At 39.2% G+C, this 25,352-nt stretch overlaps 1 protein-coding gene across 13 annotated transcripts in view; it reads right to left on the bottom strand.

Moving 5' to 3' along the window:
• Positions 1-25,352, bottom strand: part of LPP (LIM domain containing preferred translocation partner in lipoma) — a 723,640-nt gene that overhangs the window by 265,964 nt on the left and 432,324 nt on the right. For all 13 annotated transcript variants that reach the window (XM_061166808.1, XM_061166817.1, XM_061166813.1 and 10 more), the window contains one exon: positions 23,044-23,733. In XM_061166808.1, the coding sequence (XP_061022791.1) occupies positions 23,044-23,733 (690 nt within the window). The remainder of the gene's footprint in view (positions 1-23,043; positions 23,734-25,352) is intronic.

Here is a 25,352-nt window from a genome sequence, read left to right as displayed (position 1 = left end):
ACTGATTGATTCTTTTTATTGGCATATTCCTCTCACCCCACTCAATTTTATTTTAATATACTCACACCATTAGAATAAGTTATCTGGGAAAAAAATCAGCACAGAGAGCAAAATTATGTGAAATCTAAATGTGTTCAAGACAAGTGTGTTCATTCATTATAAATGAAAGAGCAGTCTTTGTAGGCATGCATGTGTGTGCGGTCGCTTCAGTCATGTCTGACTCTGCAACCCCATGGACTGGAGCCCTCCAGGCTCCTCTGTCCATGAGATTCTCCCAGTAAGAATACTGGAGTGGACTGCCATGCCTTCCTCCAAAGGATCTTCTAGACTCTGGGATCAAACCAGCATCTCCTGAGTTTCCTGGGTTGTTTGTGGATTCTTTACCGCTGAGCCACTGGGGAAGCCCAGTCTTTGTATAATCTTTTCTATTATTATACCTAAAAACTCAGTACACAGACTGTCATTCCCACTGCAGAGTAATATTAATAGTGCTCACAAGACTTCTATCTGTCATCATGAACCCTGACAATACCAGGCATGTTAGCAGCAGATTCATCATTACCTTTACTCCTGAAATTACAGTAAGAAGAGTTGTGGAAGCCATGACAAAATCAATACAATATTTACTGAATGTGCGTTCTGTGCAAAGAACTGTGTTTCTGCAGTGAAGTGGGATGTAACCTTCTATGGGTTCTGTTTAGATGGATTGATCCTACCAGCCACCAGCCACCAACATATTATGTACTTTACTACAGGGATGATAGGAAAGAAAAGGGATGTCCCTTACTCTCACGAGACTCACAATCTAGTATGTTGATGGCGAAATGCTTTTTCTCACAAAGGTTAAAATAACCAACAGATCTATATGACTTGACAGAATCATGCAAAGATGACTGAAAATTCAGATATCCCTACTGGTTTCTACTGGTTCTGTCCCCAGGTCACACTGGGTGATTCTGGGCCAACTACTTGCCTCAGAGAGTCTGTGAATGAGACACTTTTCTAGACTTTTCTCCCTCTGGGCCATGAAAAATTCAGAAAGAAGGCCATGCCTAGACTGTCTTCTATGGGAGTGAGAAAAGCCACTGGAATAACCAAAGCAAAGGACCAGATGGGGGTGTGGGGGCAGGGGGAGACAATACAAGCAAATCCTAAATATCAGAGAAAGCTGAAGACTAGTGAGAGAAACAAACAGTCAGACAAACATGGAGCATCAGCGTTGCCACCAAATATCACTGGAGAAGGACTTGGGTTTGATCCATGTGTCGGGAAGATCCCATCACTGGAGAATAGACTCTCTCTGTCCCTGGGTGCTAGAATTGAAACATGGGGTCTCTGTGAAAGGGCTGTTTGAAGTCTATTTTTGGTGAAGTGGACAAAGCTGTTAGCTTAATTCCTTCAGATGCTGTCACAGAAATGACCTAAGAGATCCCACAACAAAGGTGATCAGACATTCTGAACCTTGAACCTTGAACATGGCATCAAACTTTGAAGGGCATTTCACTAAAGCATGGAGACTGGCCACCACATCAGGGATTGCCCCTTATTTCATTTGTCTCGACCATGTAGCCAAATAAAACTTTAAATGTTACAGACACAGAAAATGTCCTGAAAAGGTGCAGCTATAAGCAGCTTCAGTTGTCTGGAAGGTCCTTTTGCATCACCAATACAAATCCCAGCCATCCTCTAGGCCAGATCAAATGCTGCTTCCTGATTACTCAGGCTTAATGTGACCCTAAATCATTTAATACCAGTACATTTTATCTTTTAAAGCTCTGGTTGTGTGCATGCATGCTAAGTTGCTTCAGTGGTGACCCTATGGACTGTAGCCTGCCAGGGTCCTCTCTCCATGGGATTCTCCAGGCAAGAATACTGTAGTGGGTTGCCATGATCTTCTCTAGGAGATCTTCCCGACCCAAGGATTGAACCACATCTCTTACATTTGCTGCATTGGCAGGTGGATTTTTTTTACCACTAGCACCACCTGGGAAGCCAATAGCTTTGGTTATCCATCACTTTATACCTGTGCTGTGAAAGTGAAAGTGAAGTCGCTCAGTCGTGTCCGACTCTTTGCAAGCCCATGGACTGTAGCCCGCCAGGCTCCTCTGTCCATGGGATTCTCCAGGCAAGAGTACTGGAGTGGGTTGCCATTCCCTTCTCCAGGGGATCTTCTCAACCCAGGGATCGAACCTGGGTCTCCTGCATTGCAGGCAGGCGCTTTATCCTTTGAGCCACCAGGGAAGCCCATACCTGTGCTGCAGACATCATCATATATGTCTTAGCCCTCCCAACATGGGGTCTGGAATATGGTATGCACAGAATAAATATGGAAGGAGGGAAGGAGGGAGGAAGGAAAGGAATAATTCTTCCCAAGCAAATACCCAGAGTAGAAGATACACTTTTAAACAAACATGGATTCACAAGAAAATAAAGTTTCAGCCCTCTCACTTCCTTTGGCTTCTTCTAAGATCCTGGGGGACCCAAGCAGTGTGCTCCCTGCTGCCTCTTCCCACTCTGCCTTGTTACATATTCACGTGGGACACTGTTGGAAGGGTGTCAGGAAATTGGGAGTTTGGTGAGGGGAGGATGAGTTTTGGCTACATTTAGTTCAGTGAAGTGGGATACATTCACATGGTTTGCTGTCACTACAATGCGTGCATAAGGTATCACCAATGATCATGGTTAGGAATGACTAGCTGGCATACTTTCAATGCCCCTGGGCCCACTTCTTGCCTAGCTTTGGGACTCAGGGGTATGGAGCCAGAAACCCTGTGAGGAGAATGTGTCCTACAACATCTAGCATGTGGCTGATGCAGGCAGAAAAGAGAAACAGGGTGTGAAATGTATGGAGCATAAAACTAAATCAGCTGAAAGTTCTACCAATTGTCAGATGTATAAAAGTATACACAAAAGGAAGACTACTCAGCACTCAGTGATGCAAAAAGAGATGCTTTCTTTTATCAGGATTGTGCTCAGGATGTACTAGAAGCAATTTTAAATGCATCACTGACTTAATTTTCTTTTTCGATGTGGATTTCACAAAATAGAATTTATCAGTGTATGAACTTACAGCAATAGTACAAGTATTTTTGTAACAGCTTTCAAATAAAAGAAACTTTATATCAGTTTCCCCAAATATGACAATCATCTGAAGTTTTAGGACATTACCAATGAAAGTTATACAGATTAAAGGAAGTTTTCCAAACTTTTAATCATAATAATAAAATAAATTTCTATCAACCATTTAAGAGGAAAGAGTAAAATTATTTTTCTGTTCTCTCAATAGGGAAAAAAAAAAGTATGGTCAGGTTGCATGGAGACATGACCAGAGAGCATATAGCCAAAAAATGAAAGAAAAAGTCACCAGACATTTAATTAATTAATTAAAATGATATTTTTCTGGATTTTATAATTTTTGTTAGATATCACAGATTTTTAAAAATCAATTTATGTTTTATTAGTTTTTCTCATTTGAAATAAATATTCAGGGTTTTTTGCATAATTGTTTTGGGATGAGTTACATCCATCCCAAATTCAGATGCTGAAGTGCCCTAGTACTATAGAATGTGACTATGTTTGGAAACAGGGCCTTCAAAGAGAAACTTAAGTTAAAATGGGATTGTTAGGTTGGCTTAGGGGCTTCCCACGTGGCGCTAGTGGTACAGAACCCATCCGCCATCACAGGAGACATAACAGGCACAGGTTCAGTACCTGGATCTGGAAGATACTCTGGAGAAGGGAGGGCAATCCACTCCAGTATTCTTGCCTGGAGAATCCCATGGACAGAGGAGGCTGGCGGGCTATAGTCCATGGGATGGTAAAGAGTCAGACATGACTGAAAGTGACTTAGCACGCATGCACTGCTGCTGCTGCTAAATCACTTCAGTCGTGTCCGACTCTGTGCGACCCCATAGACAGCAGCCCACCAGGCTCCCCCGTCTCTGGGATTATCCAGGCAGGAACACTGGAGTGGGTGCACGCATGCACAGGTTGGCCTAATCCAATGTGACTGATATCCCCGTAGGAAGAGGAGATCAGGACACAGATACACACAGAGGAAAGACTAAGTGAAGACACGAGGAGATGTCCATCTATAAATCAAAGAGAGAGGTCTCAGAAGAAGCCAACCCTCTCAGCACTCTGACCTCCTGAAACAGGAGAAAATACATTCCTGCTGATTAAGCCACCCAGCCCTAGCAAACTCATGCAATAATTTTCTGGTCATAATTATGTACTTTTCAAAAAAGTCTCCCCAAAGTGATATACCTCAAAGCTTTATTTCCCACAGAATCTGAATATATCTCAACACACACACACACACACACACACACACACAGAGTAATTTAATTATTCAATGTTGGGTGTATTAACTACAGAGTGAAAGCCAAGGCTGTTTTGTTGGAAATCCTTACTTTTTATACATACTTCTTTAAAAAACTTTTCATCTTAAACAGTTGTTTATATTGTAACTACCAAGTGGTGAATAGGATTCAATCATTTAATCAAAAGGTTTATTTGGCTTCTGAGATTTGTCCAATCAGCTCATTATCTACAGACCCTTCTCAGAGGGGGTACTGAAGAACACCTAGATATCACTAGATATCAGTCCATATCTTTTACTCCTGTCCTGTTTAGTGAATTTCTTGTTTTTCGATCTCAATGTTAAATGACTGCAGGGGGCATTCTATAAACAGAAAAGCTAGGAATTGAAATTCCTTTTAGTTTCATGTTACATGATTTGGATTTTATAGACAAGGGACAAGGAATTTATGATTTATATAGTGTGCAAAACTGGGGATGTGACTTCTTTAAAATCATGTCATCATCTGTAAAAGAGGATAATAGTCCACTCTTTGTCCATCTTGACAAGTTTTGCTTTGTTTTCAGGAACAAATGAGACAATGGATATGAGAATGAATTACTTTAAAAAGTTCACTGTTACTTTGTCGGAGGAAATTATAAAAGACCTATCAATGTACATGTAGGGTTGATCTTGATCTCCCAAATCTAGAGATTTAAGGATTCTTTTTAGATCCTACCTGTGAGACCTTGGACAGTCATTCTCTGGGTCTTAATTTCTTATAAAAAGACAAGATGACTTCTTGGGAAAACAAAGGAATACATTTCATTTCTGACAGCTTAAAAATCTAAGAACTCCCAATCACTGAAAACATTTCTGTGGTGATTATTATGTTCCAGAAGATTACTGGGAAAGCTTATTTTCATTTCTAGGACTTCTATTTGACACTGTAATTGGTTAAGACTCGAAAGAAAACCAGACTTCTGTTTTTAATAGAGAATGCTAACATTTAGCATGGATATAAGCATGGAACCATAGGATATAAAATGGAAAACAATGACTCACCTAAAAAAAAAAACTTAAATTAAAAAAAACCTCTTGCTAAAGGAAAGGGTCCTTTATGAACATGATCCATGCAGTTTTTTTTAAAAAAAAGGAAAGCAAGCAGCAGCACACACTTGTGCCTGTCTCCCTATTAATAGCCTGGTACTAGAACTCATAGAACTGCCAGAGAAGGCCAGACAGTCCCGAGCGTTGCACGTGATCAAGCTCACACTTCCACGGTTCACTAAATAAGGCTTTCGAAACAAACTTGGCCTAGGCTCACTCATTTGGCATTTCTCCCACAGGAATGCAACTCAGTGTTCTACCCAAGGATTTCAAGAATGACAGCTCAGGATTTTTATTGATTGATTTAATCATCTCTCAGGATGGACTCATTTGGAATCAATAGCAAATGTCACGAGTCAATGGGACATTCATTTTGCCTGACTTTCCACTTTGGATATAAATAGGCTGAGTTTTACAGATTATTTTAACTTTTTCTTCCCCTTTACCCTTTACTGATTACCTCTCCAATGACAATGTCAATTACTTGTACCAATGTACAAAACAATGTTACCCCTGACATTTTTCAAGCAGTTCACATGTTTGGGGGAAATTATATCACACTTGAAAAGCTGGCATTCTTGGTTTTGTTTCAAGTCCTTCCTTCTCACGTGGACACACTGTGCTGATGTCACACATTGACTCTGAGGAGGCCTTCGTCTTCACGCATCTTCATGCGATTTGTCCTGCATCTCTCGGAGCTCAGTAGTACTTTCCTCACTGAAGTTCAAGGCTATTGGCTAGGTTCTTGTCTATGATATTCTGTTTAGCTCCATTCTGTAGCCCACCCATCATAACCCTAACACTGATGCTTCATAAGTGCCTGGCAGGACAGACTGGTAGATGAGAAATGAAGAGATGAACTTATGTCATCTTTTAGAAAAATTATTATAAACCTTTCCTAGCAGGTAACATCCTAATTAACTCGACGCTAAGAAAAGGTATCCTCAGCAGATTAACAAATGGGTTTTACACAAGATCAGAAGAGAACTCGATTTAAGGTTTAAGGTGGGGCTGCTGCATACCAGGGAGAATTGTCTGTTTACAACCTTTTATAGAGAATTTGTGTAGTATCATGGCTAAGAGCTTGTCATGTGGTCTTGGGCACGGAATCTAATCCCTCTCTATCTTAATTTCCCACTTAGTAAAAAAATCAGGGTATTAACACTTTTTTCTTTTATACTTTCTGCCAGGACTAAATGAGCCAATGCACATGAAAGGATCACAAAGAGAAATAATAACTCATCTTGGGTGATACCTGGCATTCATACTTGAAAGCAGGCTTTAAACTTCAGAACACATAGACATTTTGCCACACTAGATTTTTAAGCATAAAGTTTCTCAAGTGATTAGCATGTGCTTGCTAAGGGATCATGAGCTCCTAGTAGGTTAAAAATCACTATTGTTAATATACATCATGTATTAGTTATTACTTATCAAGTAACTTTGACAAGAAACGAAAGTTATGTTACAGACTTCACTATGCATGCTCGTCTTTTGTTGCTGTTAACTTTTTTAAGAAAATTATTGAAATACGGTTGATTTATAACATTGCCTCAGTTTCAGGTGTACAACAAAGTGGTCAGTTACATAGATTATATGTGTGTGTGTGTGTGTGTGTGTGTGTGTGTGTGTGTGTGTAAATAGATATTACTTTTCTAAATTTTAAATTTTATCTTTCATTATAGGTTATTATTGATACCAATGAGTATAGTTCACTGTGCTATCTCTATAGCACATGCTTGTCTTTAAGCTATCATGTGTAAAGATACAGGTTGTGAGCCAGCCTTTAAATTGATCTTATGTTTAGAGGTAAATGGCTAGAAAAATGTAGAATCAGAATGGCAGTTAATTAATACTGAAATAAATCTAAATTAAGAAAGAACTTTTGATTCTACAGCCATTAGAGGCTCCGGACAATTATACAATCTAATCTTGCCTACTTTCCAACCCTTCATTCCTACTGATTCAAAACTAATAGAGATCACATCCTACCTGAAGCCTTGCAAAACTTAAGACAGCTACCTCTTCTGAAGATCACCAGAACTTTCTCAGGGCCTTTCTTTTAGCATTTACAATTCCTGTGAACTATTTATCCTTCAGTATCTGATTATGGGGGAAAATGCTCTATTCTCTAAACAAGTGGGGATATTAGCTCTTTTCATGTGTGGGTGTGTGTAATACTTAATGGGGCTTCCCTGATGGCACAGTGGTCAAGAATCCGCCTGCCAATGCAGGAGACGTGGGTTTGATCCTTGGGTAGGGAAGATCCCCTGGAGGAGGAAATGACAACCCACTCCAGTATTCTTGCCTGGGAAATCCCATGGACAGAGGAGCCTGGCAGGCTATAGTCCATGGGGTCACAAAAGAGTTGGACATGACTTAGAGACTAAACAACAACATAGTACTTCACACTGATCAATAAGAAGGTAGCAGTGGTCAGAGGCTGCTCAAGTGCCATTTAAAGAAAAAAACACACACACACACATATATATATATAGCTGTGTCATACCATATCTTTACAGGCAAGTAATTAACACCAGAAGAGTTTGAAAAACAGTCAACTCTAGTTCATCTCCCAAATGTTTTGAACTACCATGGTTTCCATTACTACTTGTCTGGGGAAAACTCGCCCCGCCACTTTTGAGAGAGTAAGTGGTGTGTCTTTGATATTTCTACTTCTCATTCAACAACCATATTCTTCTAATTGCCGTTAGAGCTAGAGCCTGTGAGTCTGTTTAAATATACAACTATAAGAATCTGGAACTATAAACTCTATACTCATAAAGTGGCCCATACCTTCACATTTCTTGACATAAAGCTCTTCTATTTGCAAATAAGAAAGTTTATAAGTCCATCTTTTCAATAGTTTTAAGAGAAACCACAGAAGCAGCAGAATAGAACAAATCTTCCTACATCTACTTTGATCTTACACAGTGGCTGGGGTTATCTTAAAACAAAACCAGACCTATTGCTCCCTTGCTGAAATGCTCCATTGGACTTCCATTTCTTTTAGAATAAGGACAAACTCCTTAGTACAGTCCATAAGATCTGGACCTTATTCATCTTTCTCACCTCATTTTATTTATTCTCTTTGACTAGCTTCCTTGGCTTTCTTTCTATTCCTGTAAATGCCAAGCTGAGAGGGTTCATCCTTGTCGTCTGCTTGGAATTTTCCTCACACAGATCATAGAAGAGCTGGCCCCTGTGCATTTTTCAGGTTTAGGCTCAAAGGTCACTTCTTCAATGTCTTTCCTGAGCTGGCTACCTAAACTAGCCACTCTTTATCCCATTATTAAAATATTTTATCCAGAGCAAGTTGTTGTCGCTGTTGTTTAGTCACTAAGTTGTGTCTGATTCTTTGTGACCCATGGACTGCAGCCTACCAGGCTCCTCTGTCGAAGGGATTTCCCAGGCAAGAATATTGGAGTGGGTTGCCATTTTCCACTCAAGGGGATCTTCCTGTCCCAGAGATTGAACCCATGTCTCCTACATTGGAAGCTAGATTCTTTACCACTGTGCCACCTGGGAAGTGGATATTCAGAGCACCTATCACTGTCTAAAATTATGTCTTGCTGCTTCTCTTCTGAAAACATTACTAGAATGTAAGCTTTAAGAGGAATTATTTTCCTCTTTCTGACTCTAACTCAGCACTAAAAATGGAGGTTGAATAATTTTTCAGTGAGTAAATGTATAAATGAAAGCCATGTGTTTTGTTATCCAATAAAGATGACCTCATTGGCTTTAACTCTTAACTTTGTTTATATTAATGAAAATTTATAAAAGGGCTTCTGGATTAAGAAAACTACTTGATGTCTCCAAGATTCAGTTTTTGTCTGCAAAATGGAAATAATATCACTATCTACTAGAAAGTGTTACTGAGAAGACGGCATGAGCTAATCCATGGACAGTGCTTAGCACAGAACCTGATATAAATATTTTATCAATATTAGCAGCTATTGATCCATATGGTTTTAAAATTTTTAACAGCCCCATCTATCACTCAAGATTTCTAGTTACCCTCCTTTATTCTAAGTCTTTCCAAATATAACAATAACATTTCAAATAGGTGTGGTATTTATAATCAAAGAGTACTTGCCCATCTGTCATCACATAGGACATTCCTTGCAGTTTGGAACTCAAACCTCAGACTTGACGTCCAATATCAGGATCTATCTACCATGTCAACACTATCATGGAGCTAAAAAGAGGGCTGGGGAGCTTAGGTAGTAGAAGGCAAGTGGGGTGGGGAAAACATATTAATCATACATTAATGGGGAAATCATACATTAGTGGGTATCATATATTTGAACACAGTATGTTCAATGGTAATAAATATTACAGGGGAAATGAAGTCAAGGTGGAAAGGGACACCTGGAGCCAGGGGAGGGATTTTAGGGTGGTCAGGGAAAACTTCCCCAGCAAAGTAACCTGACAGTGGAGATTCTTGGGAGGTGAGAGAACAGGCCAAATAGATACCTGGGGAAAGGCATTTCAGGCAGAAGGCACAAGCAAGGGAGTATGGCTGAGTTTCAAACAACACATTATTTACAAAACCAGGCGGCAGGTGAGATTGGCCCATGGACTGCAGTTGGCTGGGCCCTCATCCATGTTCCCCACCTGCCTTCTTTAACTCTTCTCTGGTTCTCAGCTGGTCACTAGCAATTTCCCTGTCTCTGCAGATACTATAGTCTCACTTATCTCATAGAGACTGCTCAATACTTTGTGTCCTTTGGATGGGGTGAGTAGCAGGATTAAAAATAAGGTTTCTTCTGGTAAAGATTATTGTTGTTGTTTTTAGCTGCTAAGTGGTATCCGACTCTTTTGCCACTCTTTTGCCTGTAGCCCACCAGCTCCTCTGTTCATGAGATTTCCCAGGCAAGAATACTGGAGTGGGTTTCCATTTCCTTCTCCAAGGGAGGATCTTCCTGACCCAGGGGTTGAACCCATGTCTCCTGTTTGGCAGGCAGATTCTTTACCACTGAGCCACATAGTAAAGACTATAAGTATCATCTTTATAGTAATTCTGTCCAAATTCATGTTAAAGATTGCATGCATGCACCATGAAATATATATATATTTAGCTAACAAATCCATGAAGAATACAAAGCATACCTCTACTCTCTTATCGCTTTTCATAATAGTCCCTAAAGATACACTCTAAATAAGCAAGGGGTCTATGTTTGTGCAATCAATGTACCAAACATTTATAAAGACAATAAAAGGGGCTTGTTATCTGGAACTTATATTTAGTATACAGTTTCACCTCGTGGACTCTTAATAATATAATGTTGACTGAACCCTGGGTTTCAAATGTTAAATAAGCTATTAATATGTCCCAGAAATACAAACCTAAAGTTTTAATCCCTAAACTGTTGGGCCCAAGAATATTTGATGTTTGGACTTGTACACTGAGCTAACACAGGTAAACACAGACAGCTGTGAATGGAGGCAAGTGTCATGGAGTGGCAAGAACACACTCGGGCTGGTAGTCAGTGACCTAAGAGCTCATCCTTCCTCTGACACTGGGTGTTGGTATGATGCTAGGGTGTTGGTATACTTACTAGGTAAGTCGCCTCCAGATCTGTTACACAGTTTTCCCCACATATGGAAGTGCTTGGTAAATTGTGTAAGGGGTTATAAAAATGCTAGATGTGGTTGATCTTTCTAGTCCTGAATTCTCCATTTCTTTATTCCTCAATAAGAGAAAAGCAATGACTTCCTTTTAATTAGCAATTTACCCTCCTTTAAGGTCCCCACAGAGACAACCCCACAGTACAACCACCCTTGGCCAAAACCCATGGGTCCAGAGCCTGGATGGATAAACCCAACTCATGCCTCAGTGAGTGAATGTTGCTCAGTTATGTCCGATTCTTCGCAACCCCACGGACTATACACTCCATGGAATTCTCCAGGCCAGAATACTGGAGTGGGCACCCTTTCCCTTCTCCAGGGGAATATTCCCAACCCAGGGATCGAACCCAGGTCTCCTGAATTGCAGGCAGATTCTTTACCAGCTGAGCCCTAAGGGAAGCCCCAGGGAGGGGTCATATAATGCTCTGACCCCAATCTGTTAAAAAAAAATACTACACATTATTATTATATAAGTTGTTATATTTAAGTAAGTAAACTTCTTAAATAAACTATATTATATTTTCTAAAGAACATTTACAGAATTCCAAGGATGAAATACAGCAAACATCATATTATTTGCTAAGAGTGTATCTGAAAGTTGTTTTCTACGTTCCAGAAAATCAAAGAGCTAACAGAACAAGTAAATATTTCTCGGGCAGTAGCATTTTTGGGAAGTCAACTATTTGACTTTCTCTTTGGGATACTTCCCGATACTCTGTGCGTAAAATCTGTCAAAAATTTTTATGCTTACCACTAATTATTATACATTGATAGTGGTCAAGCCTCTTTGCTTGCTGGGGAAGGGAACAACTATATTTTCTCCTCTGAAATAGGACAGGGTGAGTGTTTGCAGCTGGCCAAGAAGGGAAGGAGATTTCTAGAGGGACAAATCAGTGATTCCATATGCAAAATGAAGTGCATTCTCTTGCCCTTAAATATAAAATGTTACATATTACTAAAGACATTTATTAAAACTATCTAATTTTCCAAAAAGATTAGGGACCTGGGATATCTTCAAACATCTGAATCTTTGAAAAAGATTAGACAAGTGTAATGAATAAATGATGTTCACAGACATGTCTTAGTATACCAGGACATCCATCCTCATGGTAACTTAACATTGGGGGTCAGTCTGTCATAGAGAATGAAGTAAGTCAAAAAGAGAAAAACAAATATCATATATTAATGCATATATGTGAAATCTAGGAAAATGGTACAGAGGAACCTATTTCCAGGGCAGGAATAGAGAGAGACACAGATGTAGAGAACAGACATGTAGACACAGTATGGGAAGGGGAGGGTAGGTGAAATAGAAGACTGGGACTATATATACACTACCATGTGTAAAATAGATGGCTAGTGGGAAGCTGCTATACAGAACAGCAAGCTCAGCTCAGTGCTCTGGGATGACCTAGAGCGGTGGGATGAGTGTGGGGCAGTCCATGAGGGAGAGGACATGTGTATATACATACAGCTGGTTCACTTAATCACACAGCAGAGGCTAACACAATATTGTAAAGCAATTATACTCAAATAAAATTAGGAGAAGGAAAGATGATGGGCTGAGTCAAAATGACGTAGACCTTAAGAACAAGTTATCTCGGAGGAACATCTGTGAGCCTGAACTAGGAAGACCAGATGGATGCCATTTTCTACGATGAAGGAGGCCTAGGGAGTTAGTATGGAGGCCTAAGACTGGGAGAACAGCTCTTTTTCACAGTGGTTAGTATACCTTTTAAATGTCCTTTATACTTCCAATCTCACTGGTCTTAAAACAATGTAGGGAGAAATTGCAATTAAAAACAAAAAGTGTTAGTTTGTACTCAAATGTGCCACTTACCACTTGGATAACTAATGCCTCAAGTCACTGTAACTTTTCACATCTCAGTTTTTTCATCTATAATTTTAAGGAAGTATAACTTAGTGATACTGAAGAAAACTTCTCTAAGATTTAAATAGGCTAGTGTAGAGAAGCAGAAAGTAAAGATTTATTATTTTTCCAGTGTACAACCTTCACCAAATGTGAAGGAAACTGTCTCTTCTTCAATCAAGAAGCAAATCTTCCAAATATAGAAAACTGATGGATAAATTCTTATCCATAAGGGAAATAAACAACTGAATGAAGAATTTATTTACAGATGAAATGACCAGGTAGAAAAGCCTAAGAAGTCCTAAGTAGTAAAACTGTTAAATTTAAAGAGATCATAAGATGTAAGGTCAATATTAAAAACAAATCATATTTGCAAACACTACGAAATGACAGCAAATTAATGAAACAAGTCAAACACAAATATCCTATGATACCACCTATATGTGAATCAAAAAAATAGTACAAATGAACTTACTTACAAAATAGCGTCACAGATGTAGAAAAGAAATTTATAGTTAACAAGAAAGAAAGGGAGGCAGGGATAAATTGAGAGATTGGGATTAACATATATACACTACTATATATAAAATAGGTAACTAATACATGAACTGAGAACTTTCAGATGTACCAGCTGGGTTTTATAGAGACGGGAAACAGAGACCAAATTGCCAACATTTGTTGGATCATGGAGAAAGCAAGGGACTTCCAGAAAAAACATCCACTTCTGCTTCACTGACTATGCTAAAGCCTTTCACTGTGTGGATCACAACAAACTATGGAAAATTCTTAAAAAGATGGGACTACCAGACCACCTTACTTATCTCCTGAGAAACCTGTATGTGGGTCAAGAAGTGACAGTTGGAACCAGACATGGAATGGACTGGTTCAAAATTGGGAAACGAGTACAACAAGGCTTATTTAACTGCTTATCAAACTGCTTATTTAACTTAGATGGAGTCCATTGTTTGTAATGCCAGGCTAGATGAATCACAAGATAGAATCAAGATTGCTGAAAAAAATATCAACAACCTTAGATATGCAGATGATACCACTGTAATGGCAGAAATTGAAGAATTAAAGAGTGTCTTGAAGAAGGTGAAAGAGGAGAGTGAAAAAGCTGGCTTAAAACTCAACATTCAAAAAATTAAGATCATGGCATCCAGTCTCATCATTTCATTTCAAATAGAAGGATAAAAAGTGGAAGTAGTGACAGATTTTATCTTCTTGGTCTCCAAAATCACGGTGGATGGTGACTGCAGCCATGAAATTCAAAGATGCTTTCTCCTTGGAAGGAAAGGTAGGAGAAACTTAGACAGCATATTAAAAAGTGATGTCACTTTGCTGATAAAGGTACATATGGGTAAAGCTGTGACTTTTCCAGTAGTCATATATGGATGTGAATTGGACCATAAAGAAGGCTGAGTGCTGTAGAATTGATCCTTTCAAACTGTGGTGCTGGAAAAGACTCTTGAGAGTTCTCTGGAGTGCAAGGACATCAAACTAGTCAATCCTAAAGGAAATTAACCCAGAATATTCGTTGGAAGGGCTGATGCTGAAGCAGAAGCTCCAATACTTTGGTCACCTGATGAGAAAAGTCAACTCACTGGAAAAGATCCTGATGCTGGGACAGATGGAAGGGAGCAACAGAGGGTGAGATGGTTAGGTAGTATCACCAACTTAATGGACATGAATTTGAGCAAACTCCAGGAGACTGGAGGACAGAGGGGCCTTGTGTGCTGCAGTCTGCGAGGCTGCAGAGTCAGACATGACTCAGCGACTGAACAATGGCAACAACAACAACAACAGCGGCACTGTATAGCAAAGGGAACTCTACTCAATACTCTGTAGTGACCTATATGGGAAGAGTCTTAAAAGGAATGGATATATGAATACATACAACTGATCCACTTTGGTGTACTGCAGAAACTTACACAATATTGTAAATCAACTATACTCCAATAAAAATCAATCTAAAAAAATAAAAAAAAACATTTATGGTAGCATCCAGAATAAGAAATGATTTAACAAAATATGAGTAAAACAATTATACATTGTTGAGAAAAATTAATAAAAACATAAATGAGAGATATACCATGCTCATAGTTTGGAAGACTCAGTATTAAGATATCAGCTCTTCTCAAATTGATCTATAGATTCAACAAGATCTCAATTGAAATCACAGCAAGCAATTTTGTGGAAATTGACAAGCTGAAGCTAAAATGTATACAGAGACGGAAAAGACTTAGAATAGTCAAAACACTTTTGAAAGAGAATAAAGATAGAAAGCTTATATTTCCAAATTTCAAAATATTTTATAAAAGTCAGAGATTAAGACTGTGTGGCATTGGCTTAAGGATAGATACACAAGTTTATAGGATAGAACAAAGTCCAGAGGGACTCACACATTTGTGATCAATTGATTTTTGTCAAAGGTGTCAAGGTATTTCAACGGAAGAAAGAGTCTTTTCAACAACTCCTGATGGGAAAAGTGTATATACCAATGGGGGGGTGTGTGTGACCTTTGACCCCTATCTCACACAGTACACAAAAATCAACTTTGAAGTGAACTGTAGCCCTGAATTTACCTGAAAAAAAAAAAATCTAAAAAAAAAAAAGCATAGAAAAAACTGACTGTAATCATGAGGAGGCAAAAATATCTAAAGACACAAAAAGCATACAGTGTAGAAAATAAAAGTGATAAACTGACTTTCATCAAAATTTAATACTTCTGCTCCTAGGAAACAACATTAAGAAAATGAAAATTAAAGTTACAGACTGGGATACTGGCAATGCATATATCTAAGGATTCTTATTCACAATATAAAATGTACTCTTACAATAAAAAGACACGAAGCAATTAAAATGTAGGCAAAAAAATTTGATAACACTTTACAAAAGAAGATATACAAATGGCCAACAAGTGCATGAATAACAAGTGTTCCACATCATTAATCAAAAGTAAAATGTAAATATGAACCTCAATCAGATATATCTATAGAGCATGAAAATAGCTAAAATTAAGAAGGCTGATAACACCAAGTGTTTCTAGGGTTAGGGAACAACTGGCCCTCTCATACATTGTTGGTGAGATTGTAAAATGGTACATTCAGGAAAACAGTTTGGCATTCTCTTACAAAGTTAAATAGTTTCCACATGAGCCAGCAATAACTCTGCCAGGTATTTATCCAAGAAAAAATTATGTTCATATAAAGGCTTGTACATGAATGCTCATAGCAGCTTTTTTCATAATTTAAAATGGAAAAAAAAGTGCCTCCAAACAAGTGAATGAGGAAACAAAATATAGCATATCCATACAATGGATATGTATACAAATAAAGCTAAAAAAAATATGAGTAAAACCAGTCTAGATGTAAGACTGTATACTATTAATATATGGTTTTATTTATATGCAATTTTAGCAAAGGTAAAAATAATCCATGTTAGAAAGCATAAAGGTTGCCTGGGGCTGAAGGTAAAGGGGACTGACTGCAAGTGGGCCTGAGAAACCTCCATGGTGAAATAGAAATGTTCTCTATCTTGACTGTGATGCACTCAGGTGCATACATTTTATTGCATATAAATTGAACCCCAGTAATTAGCTTCCAACTAATAAAAATAAATGAAAAAAAAAATTGAACCCCAAAGAGATAACTAAAGAATCCAAATCAACAAATTCTATGGACATTTGGCAAATGCAGAAAGTAAAACACACTATGCACATAAAAGCGTAAACATAAACACATGTATTCCAGAAGGAGTGTAAAATATTAGCACAATTGTGAACATGAGAAATTGCATAACTACTTTAGATATTAAACTGCTGATGTGACAACATGTGTGTTACTGAGTTCGCCTAAGCTGATTTGGTGGTGTAGGTTTGGGTTTTGGCATTTTGATTATCAATCTGCTATGTTCTAAAGCAGGGCTTACTCCTTATTTTACTAGGACATAGGGCGCTTCTTCAAGCATCTTCATTAAACAAGAATGTATTATGTACTGTCTTAGTTATTCGGTAGGGAACAGTGTTCAGATACCATCTGATTTTTATCCTCTAAATCTTAGGTAGGTGGGGCTTCCCAGATGGTTCTAGTGGTAAAGAACCCAGTTACCAATGCTGGAGACATGAGAGTCACCAGTTTGTCCCTGGGTTGGGAAGCTCCCCTGGAGAATGGCATGGCAACCCACTCCAGTACTCTTGCCTGGAGAAACTCACTGAAAGAGGAGTCTGGCTGGCTACAGTCCGTGGGGTCACAAAGGATGGGACATGACTGAAGCAACTTAGCAGGCATGCATAGGCTGGTGGAAGACAGGTACATAAGTGATTCTAGTACATTAAAAGTGTGGAACTTTCCATGAGAGAGTAAAAACCGCACAGCTTAATTTTAGAAAGACAAAACTTCACAAGAGAGATGACCACTTTAGCTCAGTCTTAATGGGTCACACTGAATATGCAAATATTTAATCTGCAGGGAGGTCCGGAAAGGCATTCTAGAAAGAAGGTGTTCCATGACAAAAGCTCCCAAGATGAGAACTATCTAGGCAGATAATTTCTTAGCTGGAAGCTGGGATGCTTAAAGGGGGAGATAAAACTGGAACCTAAGCTGGAGTTTCAATTCATCCCATAACTGGCTTGGAACTTCTGACAGTTTTTTTTTTTTTTTTAAAGGCAGTTAGTGACAAGTGCAGAGCTGTAGAGTAGAAATATTAATCTGGCAGCAGGTACAGAATGAATGAATGTGGAGACAGACTAGAGGTAGTGCATGCACGCGTGCACACTCAGTCACTCAGTCGCGTCTGACTCTTTTGCAAACCCATGGGTGGTAGCCTGCCAGGCTCTTCTGTCCATGGGGTTTCCCAGGCAAGAGTGGGTTGCCATTTCCTTCTCCAGGGAATCTTCCTGACCCAGGGATTGAACCGTGTCTCTGACTAGAGGTAGAGACACCCATTAAGAGGCCATTTCAATGGCTCAGGCGGGACAACTGAACCAGGACAGTAGCAAGGGGGATCTCAATAAGGAAGCAGAATGGAGATATTGTGAAGGTAGAAACACTGGGATAAAGTGTACATGGGTGATGAGGAAGAGGAAGCAGAGCCCCACAATGCCAAGGCTGGGTGCCCATCAGGGGTTCAACTGGTGCTTCCCCCTCCAGCTGCTAATCTCATGACACAGCACCATGACTGTCAGAGCCCACTGACGTGTCTGCCCATCCGGAGGGCCACAGCAGAGCCACATACAGTGGCCGGTGATGCAGATGTGGCACGCCTTGCACCTAAACACCAAAACAACATCCACAGTTTACCAGGTGGAGAAAGCAAGAGGACAGCCTTCTAAAAACCCAATTTGGAATTGTGGCTCACCTATGAATTTGGCATATGAACTTAGGTGAGTGACTCTCGTTACTGAGCTTTCAAATCCCCATCAGTAAAAGAGAGACAAACATCTCTATCTGTGCTTATCACTCACATTTTTCTGCGAGATCCACAAAGCATTTTGGAAACGGAAAAGCCCTGTGCAAAGAGGAATTACTAATATTATAGTCACTGTCCTCTACAAGCAATCTCCTCCATTCTCAGCTTTATGCAGATCCAAGTATTACTAGCTCTGGTGAAGAGCTAGTAATTATCTGACCTGAAACCTGTATCTGTATCCATCCCTCTCCATATCCTAACTACCTCTTCTTTGTTTCTCTGATCCTGGAATTGTGTGATATTTAGTAAGAGGATTACCCTAAAGCTTTCTCCCAAATGCCACCAATTTTTTGTCGGACACCCAATCTATACCACCTTCTCTTTTCCACAATGAAAGGAAATTTAAATATTTTGATATTATTTGAATATTTGAAATGCTACTATATCAACATTTTCAGATATTTTCTTAATCTCAACAATTCCCAGGTCTTGGGGGCCTGTCAACACTGACCCCAGCAGTTCATTACCTTTACTCTCCTCTCTGAAACATTAAATATCCCCCAGTTTCAAACACTAAATAAACAGCAGTAATCTGTTCTGACTCTGAATAAACCAACACAAAACTTTGTGTTGGATTTATCAAAAGGTGGTTTGCTGATCTCCAAGTTCTCCCCATCCTGAAAGATTTTCCAAGGAAATTTTACCAGATGATTTTAGAATGTAACCTAGGTGGGCCTCCACAGCTTTCCTGAGATGCATAGTACCAGCACTCTTCATATTATGGAGCACATGCTGAGTGTCAAAGAATTAATGATTTCAAACTATGGTGCTAGGGAAGACTCTTGAAAGTTCCTTGGACAGCAAGGAGACCAAACCAGTCAATCCTAAAGGAAATCAACTCGGAATGTTCTCTGGAAGGAGTGATGCTAAAGCTGAAGCTCCAATACTTTGGCCACCTGATGCGAAGAGTTGACTCATTGGAAAAGACCCTTATGCTGGGAAAGATTGAGGGCAAGAGAAGAAGCGGGTGACAAAGAATGAGATGGTTGGATGGCATCATCAACTCAAAGGACATGAGTTGAGCAAATCCTGGGAAATAGTGAAGGACACGGAAGCCTGCCTGCTGCAGTTCATGGGGTTGCAAAGAGTTGGGACATGACCGAGCAACTGAACAACAATAACAATCTGTCTCTTCACCAGAGCCAAGGCTGTCACAGGTGAAGTTTATGACAAGGAAGTGGAACCTCAAGGTCCTGGCTCTGGGGCTTTCAAGCTGACTCACCTCACATGAAAATTAGAGAAAATACGCATCCCATCTCACAGGAATGTGAAGCTAACACACAGGACAAAAGCTCTGTGAACAACACAGCAACCCACAGATATAAGCTTTCATAAAATGGCAAAGAGAAGAGATTCCTCTGTGACTTTAAGAGGATTTCCAGTGAGAAGGGAACATTTCTCTCTTAAAAAAAAAAAAAAACACACACACACTAAAACTTGCTTATAACAATATTTTTCAAGGAACTCGGCTCAGATGGTCCAGGAAACACGTTATGGTCTACTGTAGCATGCAAATTCATTGCTAAGCACATTATGGAAACACAAATATAATCACAATCCCCTAAGCCTTGCAGGTTCTGATTTGGGCTTCTCCTTCCTTTCTCCATTCTTTTTTTCCTTTCTTTTTCTTTTCCTTTTCTGTCCTATTTTCTCCTTCCTTTCTTCTATCTCCTCTTTTATATTATGCCACGGCGTGGAGAAATTAGAGCAGCTTTTCTCAAACATAAAGGAGATTCATTTCTTTCATTTTTAAAAAACCTTTTTCCTTAATGGGTTAAATGCCAAATCCCTAAGAACTTCTCGAAGTAACAAAAGATAATTGTTTTAAGGCACAGAGGTATATTTTCCATCAGTGCCTAAAAAAATTGGAAATAAATGAAAGCCAGTGTAAAAGCTGAATCCAAGTCCTCACTTGGCAATTATTCAGCCCTTGGAAATTTCCAGGCCCTTTGCAATCATTAATTAATTAGTGAAGATGACATTCTACTTTACTGAGGCTGAGAGCGTGACATAAAAAGGTCTAGAGGCTTTCCTCAAGCTGAAAGAAGAATGTCAAGGGAGGAACTGGGATTAGAATTAGGAGCTCGTTTCTCAAGCCAAGAGTCACATTGCTTAGCCAAGCCAAGTCACTATTTAAGACAATAGGGTCCTCTGTGCACAGGTGCAGTTGAATACAGTAGTGTTCTGCTCAAAGATCAACTGTGAAAGAGACCACCCCCTTCATCCACCAATGCCCCCCAACACACACAGACAATATCTGTAGCTTCATCAGTCTCTTTCCCATTTCCCCAAACAAAGACAGATGGCTAAATATCAACCTCTAACCACTCTCCTTAATAATCACTGCAAAAAGGACATGATTTGATTTTCATTTTTTAAATGTACAGTATGATGTTAAAATGCATGACACTATTGAAAAACAAATATTTCAGAATTTTTTTTTAATGACATGAAATCTACTGATATCCAGGATCTTCAATAATGGAATAGATCACCCTGAATATTATCTTATTCCAATAAGGAAAATAAAGTTTCAAGCTTTCTGGAAAGTGGTTAATAGAAATTCATTCTGTCATCTCAAGTAAGTTGATGAAGACAGGACCAAATACTAGTGATGTGTCTGGACCTAATAGTTTAGAACCAGGTCGTGCAGTGGGCGCTGATTCTTTTTCCTACTCCACTGGATTGGTTTCAGATTGCCCAGAGACATGGTGGGAAAACAGGAAACTTGAATTTGGGTTCAGTACTTCTCACCAGGTCATTCTCTCCACCTAGACATACTTTTGCTCTGTCTCATGTCTGTTTCCCCAGGTTGGGTAATAGGATCATTAAACAACTCAGGCCTGAGTCCCCTGTCCTTAGGATGATCACCCAGTAATGCTATTACAGTCAGGCTGCTTCAGATAGGGCAAAATTGCAAAGCTATTTCAACTTAAACAGTGAAGACCATTGTCTCAACCTAAACTTTCAATCTTCTATAGAAGAATTTGTTGTGGTTCTCCCAAAGTGAGGTAAAGTTGAATAACACCATTTTTTTCTGAACAGGTCACTTCAGGGTCAGGAGGGATGAAAACAAATATACTGCAATGTTAACAAAGGGCAAGGCTGTCCAGGTTGGCTATTTTGGGCAATATTTTTTTTTTAAAATAAAACAGAAAACCCTTAATAACATTTCTTTTCATAAAGAGATTTTTCAAAAGAAAGCCTGTCCAAGAGTAATGTCTCAAAAACACTTAACATTTTTGCTTGGAGTCTTTATGTTGGAAAATGATCATGGCTGGTCCACTTCCATGCAATGCACATTCATAAGATAGATGGATACCTCTAGCTATCCTCAGGCCCCACCTGCTAGGAAGGGTTCCTAACCCCTAAGGAACCTAAAATCCATCTGCACCAGAGCTGATGCTTTCATGTGAGAAGTGATTGAATAAATCCCCTGGAAGAGTAAGGACCTCACTAATTTTTGTTGTAATGTAGAAAATGCAAATGGATATGTCTCAAAATTGACAATCTCAAATGTGTAAAGGGTTAAATATATATGATACAAACTTCCATCCACCCAGGTTACCAATGAACTTCTATTTAATCCAGGCTTCTCCAAATTCTAATTTCTCACGGTTCTAACTAAAGGGAAGGGAAGGCTTGGTTTTAACACAATGGCTGGAAACTAGATTTGTTTTTCCATCTCACTCCTTCCTAGTAACTCTCCTTGGTTCCTCTTTTCATGGTGAGAGGAAACATCATCATGTTGGTTCTAGCAATCAAGAAAAATCCAAGCTGTAGGTGAGTAGGTGTGTACAGTATTGTATATTGGCTATTCATACGAAGTTGATAACATGTTGACTTCAAACTCATACATGCTTGAAATTTAATCAAACAATAAACAAGAGAACTGTCATAAAGAAATTTTTTAAGTTGCCTTTAATTCTATTGAATTAAAGGTTGGAGAGTAATATTTTTCCTGGAGGATCACTGATATCGATAAACAAGGGCCACTATATTGAAGCCCTCTCCCAAAGAAAATTAGGCAAGTTATCTGTATTACCTTAGCCTCAGCTGTCTCCTGGGCCCTTATCCACTTGTTCTTCCCTAGCAGTCACCGTGGCACCAACTTTGCCTGGGTTGTGACCACCTTCACAAGAGCCCAATCTGAGAGCAGTTCATCTTGTGTTGCCCTGAGCACCTCTCACCTCCACACCTAGGGATTTCCTATCCCCTACTAAGACATTAGATGCTTCAGATCTATTTAGTGACCAAGTAAATGCAACATCTAAGTGTGAGGAAGTCTCCAACCCATGGTAGAAGGCTTTGATCAACAGGAGACAAGAGCTGGAAAATAAATTATTTTTCCTTTTTTACCAAGGAAGAGATTATCCCAAGCTGCTATGGTTCATATGGTCTTTTGGAAGCTGGTCCTTCAAAACTGAACAATTAGTTGTACTTGATACTTAACAGAATTCTTATTGGTAACACTTTCCCATATCCCCAAATAGGATCTCCCCATTTTCCTGCCTCTATCCAAGCACTTCCTTCAGACTGTACTTTTTAATGAAATGAAAGTAGCACATATATTAATACTTTTGCGTTAGGCTCTGCTTTCTGGGGAAGGCAGGCCGAGATAGGTACCCTTTTATTCCCACCACTATGTTAATAAGTTTCCTACCTTTGGTTGCAGGGGTGGTGCACAGGGGGCTGGAACAGGATCTGTGATGTAGGTCTTCTTGGGACCAGCAACTGGATACATCCCAGCAGGGTTCTGGTTCCCAGGGCCAGAAGGAGTATACCCTTGTTCCCGCTTCCAGGTATTTGGATGGCCTTGTTGACCATAGGAAGGATCAGAGTCATTTTTGCCCCCATAGCCAGGCCCCACTGGGCAATAGGGTTCATAATAGCGCCCTTGGTTGGGAGCATACCCATACCCAGGTTCAGGCTGAAGTCCTGGTGGTGGAACATATGCATAATCCATGCCTCCCCGTGTAGAAGGAGGGGGACCTTGCCCGGAGATAGGAACTGGTTGAGTGTTATAACCTTGGGCCCCTGGCCCTGAACCATAAAATTGTCCTGGTGAAGGAGCAGCCATGTAGTGAGAGCTGGGCTGGGCTGACTTCACCTGCACATTGAAGGTAGGTCTTGAAGGGGTGGATGCTGTAGTGTAAGAAGCTGGGACAGGCTGAGGCTGGGGTTTTAGTGTTCCAATTGGAGCCACAGGGATTGGTCCAGCCTGGGGTGCAGGCTGTGGCTTCAGTGTAGACTTCTTAGTTGCTGTCAGAGGGGGTTGGTTTGGTATGACCATCCTTTTATGTCCTGTGACAGGGGTGGAGACTGGAGGAGAAGCTGTTGAACTAGTAGTACCCTAAAGCAGGAGAGAGAAAAAGAAAAAAAAAGTCAAAGATTACTGCTATTGAAAAATAAATATACATAAACAAATATTAACAAATGTTACTAAATTTTTGTATTAACTCTGCAAAACATAAAGAAGGCATGACTCCCGCCATCTAAGAGTTCACAGACTAACACAAAAATCAGTTGTGTTTCTGTGCAATGAACAATCCAGAAAATAAACTAAGGAAACAATTCCACTTATAATAACATCAGAAAGAAAAAAAACTTAGGGGAAAAAAAAATAAACTTAACCAAAGAGGTGAAAGAATTACACGCTGAAAAGTACAAAACACCGCTGATAAATTAAAGAAGACACAACTAAACGGAAAGACATACAATCTTCATGGATTGAAAGACAGCATTGCAAATACATTAATACTATCCATAGTAACGTACAGATCTAATGTAATCCCTGTCAAAATTCCAACTGAACTTTTATGAAAAATGGAATCTCAAGAGACTGAATAGCCAAAACAACCTTAAAAGAAGATTGAAGTTCCCACATGCAACTTCAAAATTTATTACAAAATTATAATAAGCAAACAATGTTCTACTGGCATAAAGACAAACATAGACTAATGAAATAGAACAGAGAACCCAGAAATGAACCCTCGCATCCATGGTCACTTGATTTTTGACATGGGTGCCAAGATCATTTGATGGGGAAAGGATAGTTTTTACAGTAAGTGATGCTGGGAATACTGGACATCCGCATGCAAAAGAATTAAGCTGGATCCTTACTTTACATCACATACAAAGAATAACCCCAAATCAAAATGTAAGAGATGAAGCTCTTTTTTAAAAAATAGAGGGAAAAAATTATGACAGTGGACTTGGTAATGAATTTTTACAATACATACCGAAATATCAGAGTCAAGAAAAATAAATTGAACAATGTGATCTCAAACAAACTGCCCAAAGACTTGATCACCATAAAGTGCAATACTAGAAAAAGAAAGAAGATGGGCTAAACAGAGGGAACAAAAATAAAAATGAGGAGTGTTGAGAGGAATAAACATATACCCCTGGCACAATCAAAGAAATACTAAATTTAGGATCAAAGATTCCTGTTAAGAGTGATTTACTAAAGATAACACAAAAGCAGCCTTCTCCTCCCTTTATATCTTCTATTTCTGTTGCATTCATTTGTTCAATTCGAAAATACTTGCTGAATATCCTAAAAATAACCTAAGAGCACAAAGATTAAGAGACCTTTTGCTTAACTGTGAGAGGTCTTGGTTAGTCTGGGAATAAGTAAAGGCTTAGAGAAGGTCTGAAAATTCAAACATTCATCCTGAGGCACTGATGTATTAGGGATCTGTACACACACCAGTAGCAGAATGTTTTAATTATGCTCTTCCTTAATATGATTAGATTTATTAATACAAGAAATGAATAATTACACCCTATTTTGGTTGTTCATTAATTTCCAAATAAATTCCAATATGTATAAGAAGCAACAATACAAGACTTTGTATTATTCTAGTGTCATTTATCCACACCAAGCCATAAGAGAGATATACACGGCAGGGGGGCAGATGCTGCTAACTGCTTTCACATACACACTCCCCTTCTTCATTACTCAAAAGA

The sequence above is a fragment of the Dama dama genome, chromosome 19 (genome assembly GCF_033118175.1).
Source record: "Dama dama isolate Ldn47 chromosome 19, ASM3311817v1, whole genome shotgun sequence".
NCBI lineage: Eukaryota > Metazoa > Chordata > Mammalia > Artiodactyla > Cervidae > Dama > Dama dama.
The sequence above is the reverse complement of the archived record's forward strand: the minus strand, read 5'-3'. Positions and strand labels throughout refer to the sequence as shown.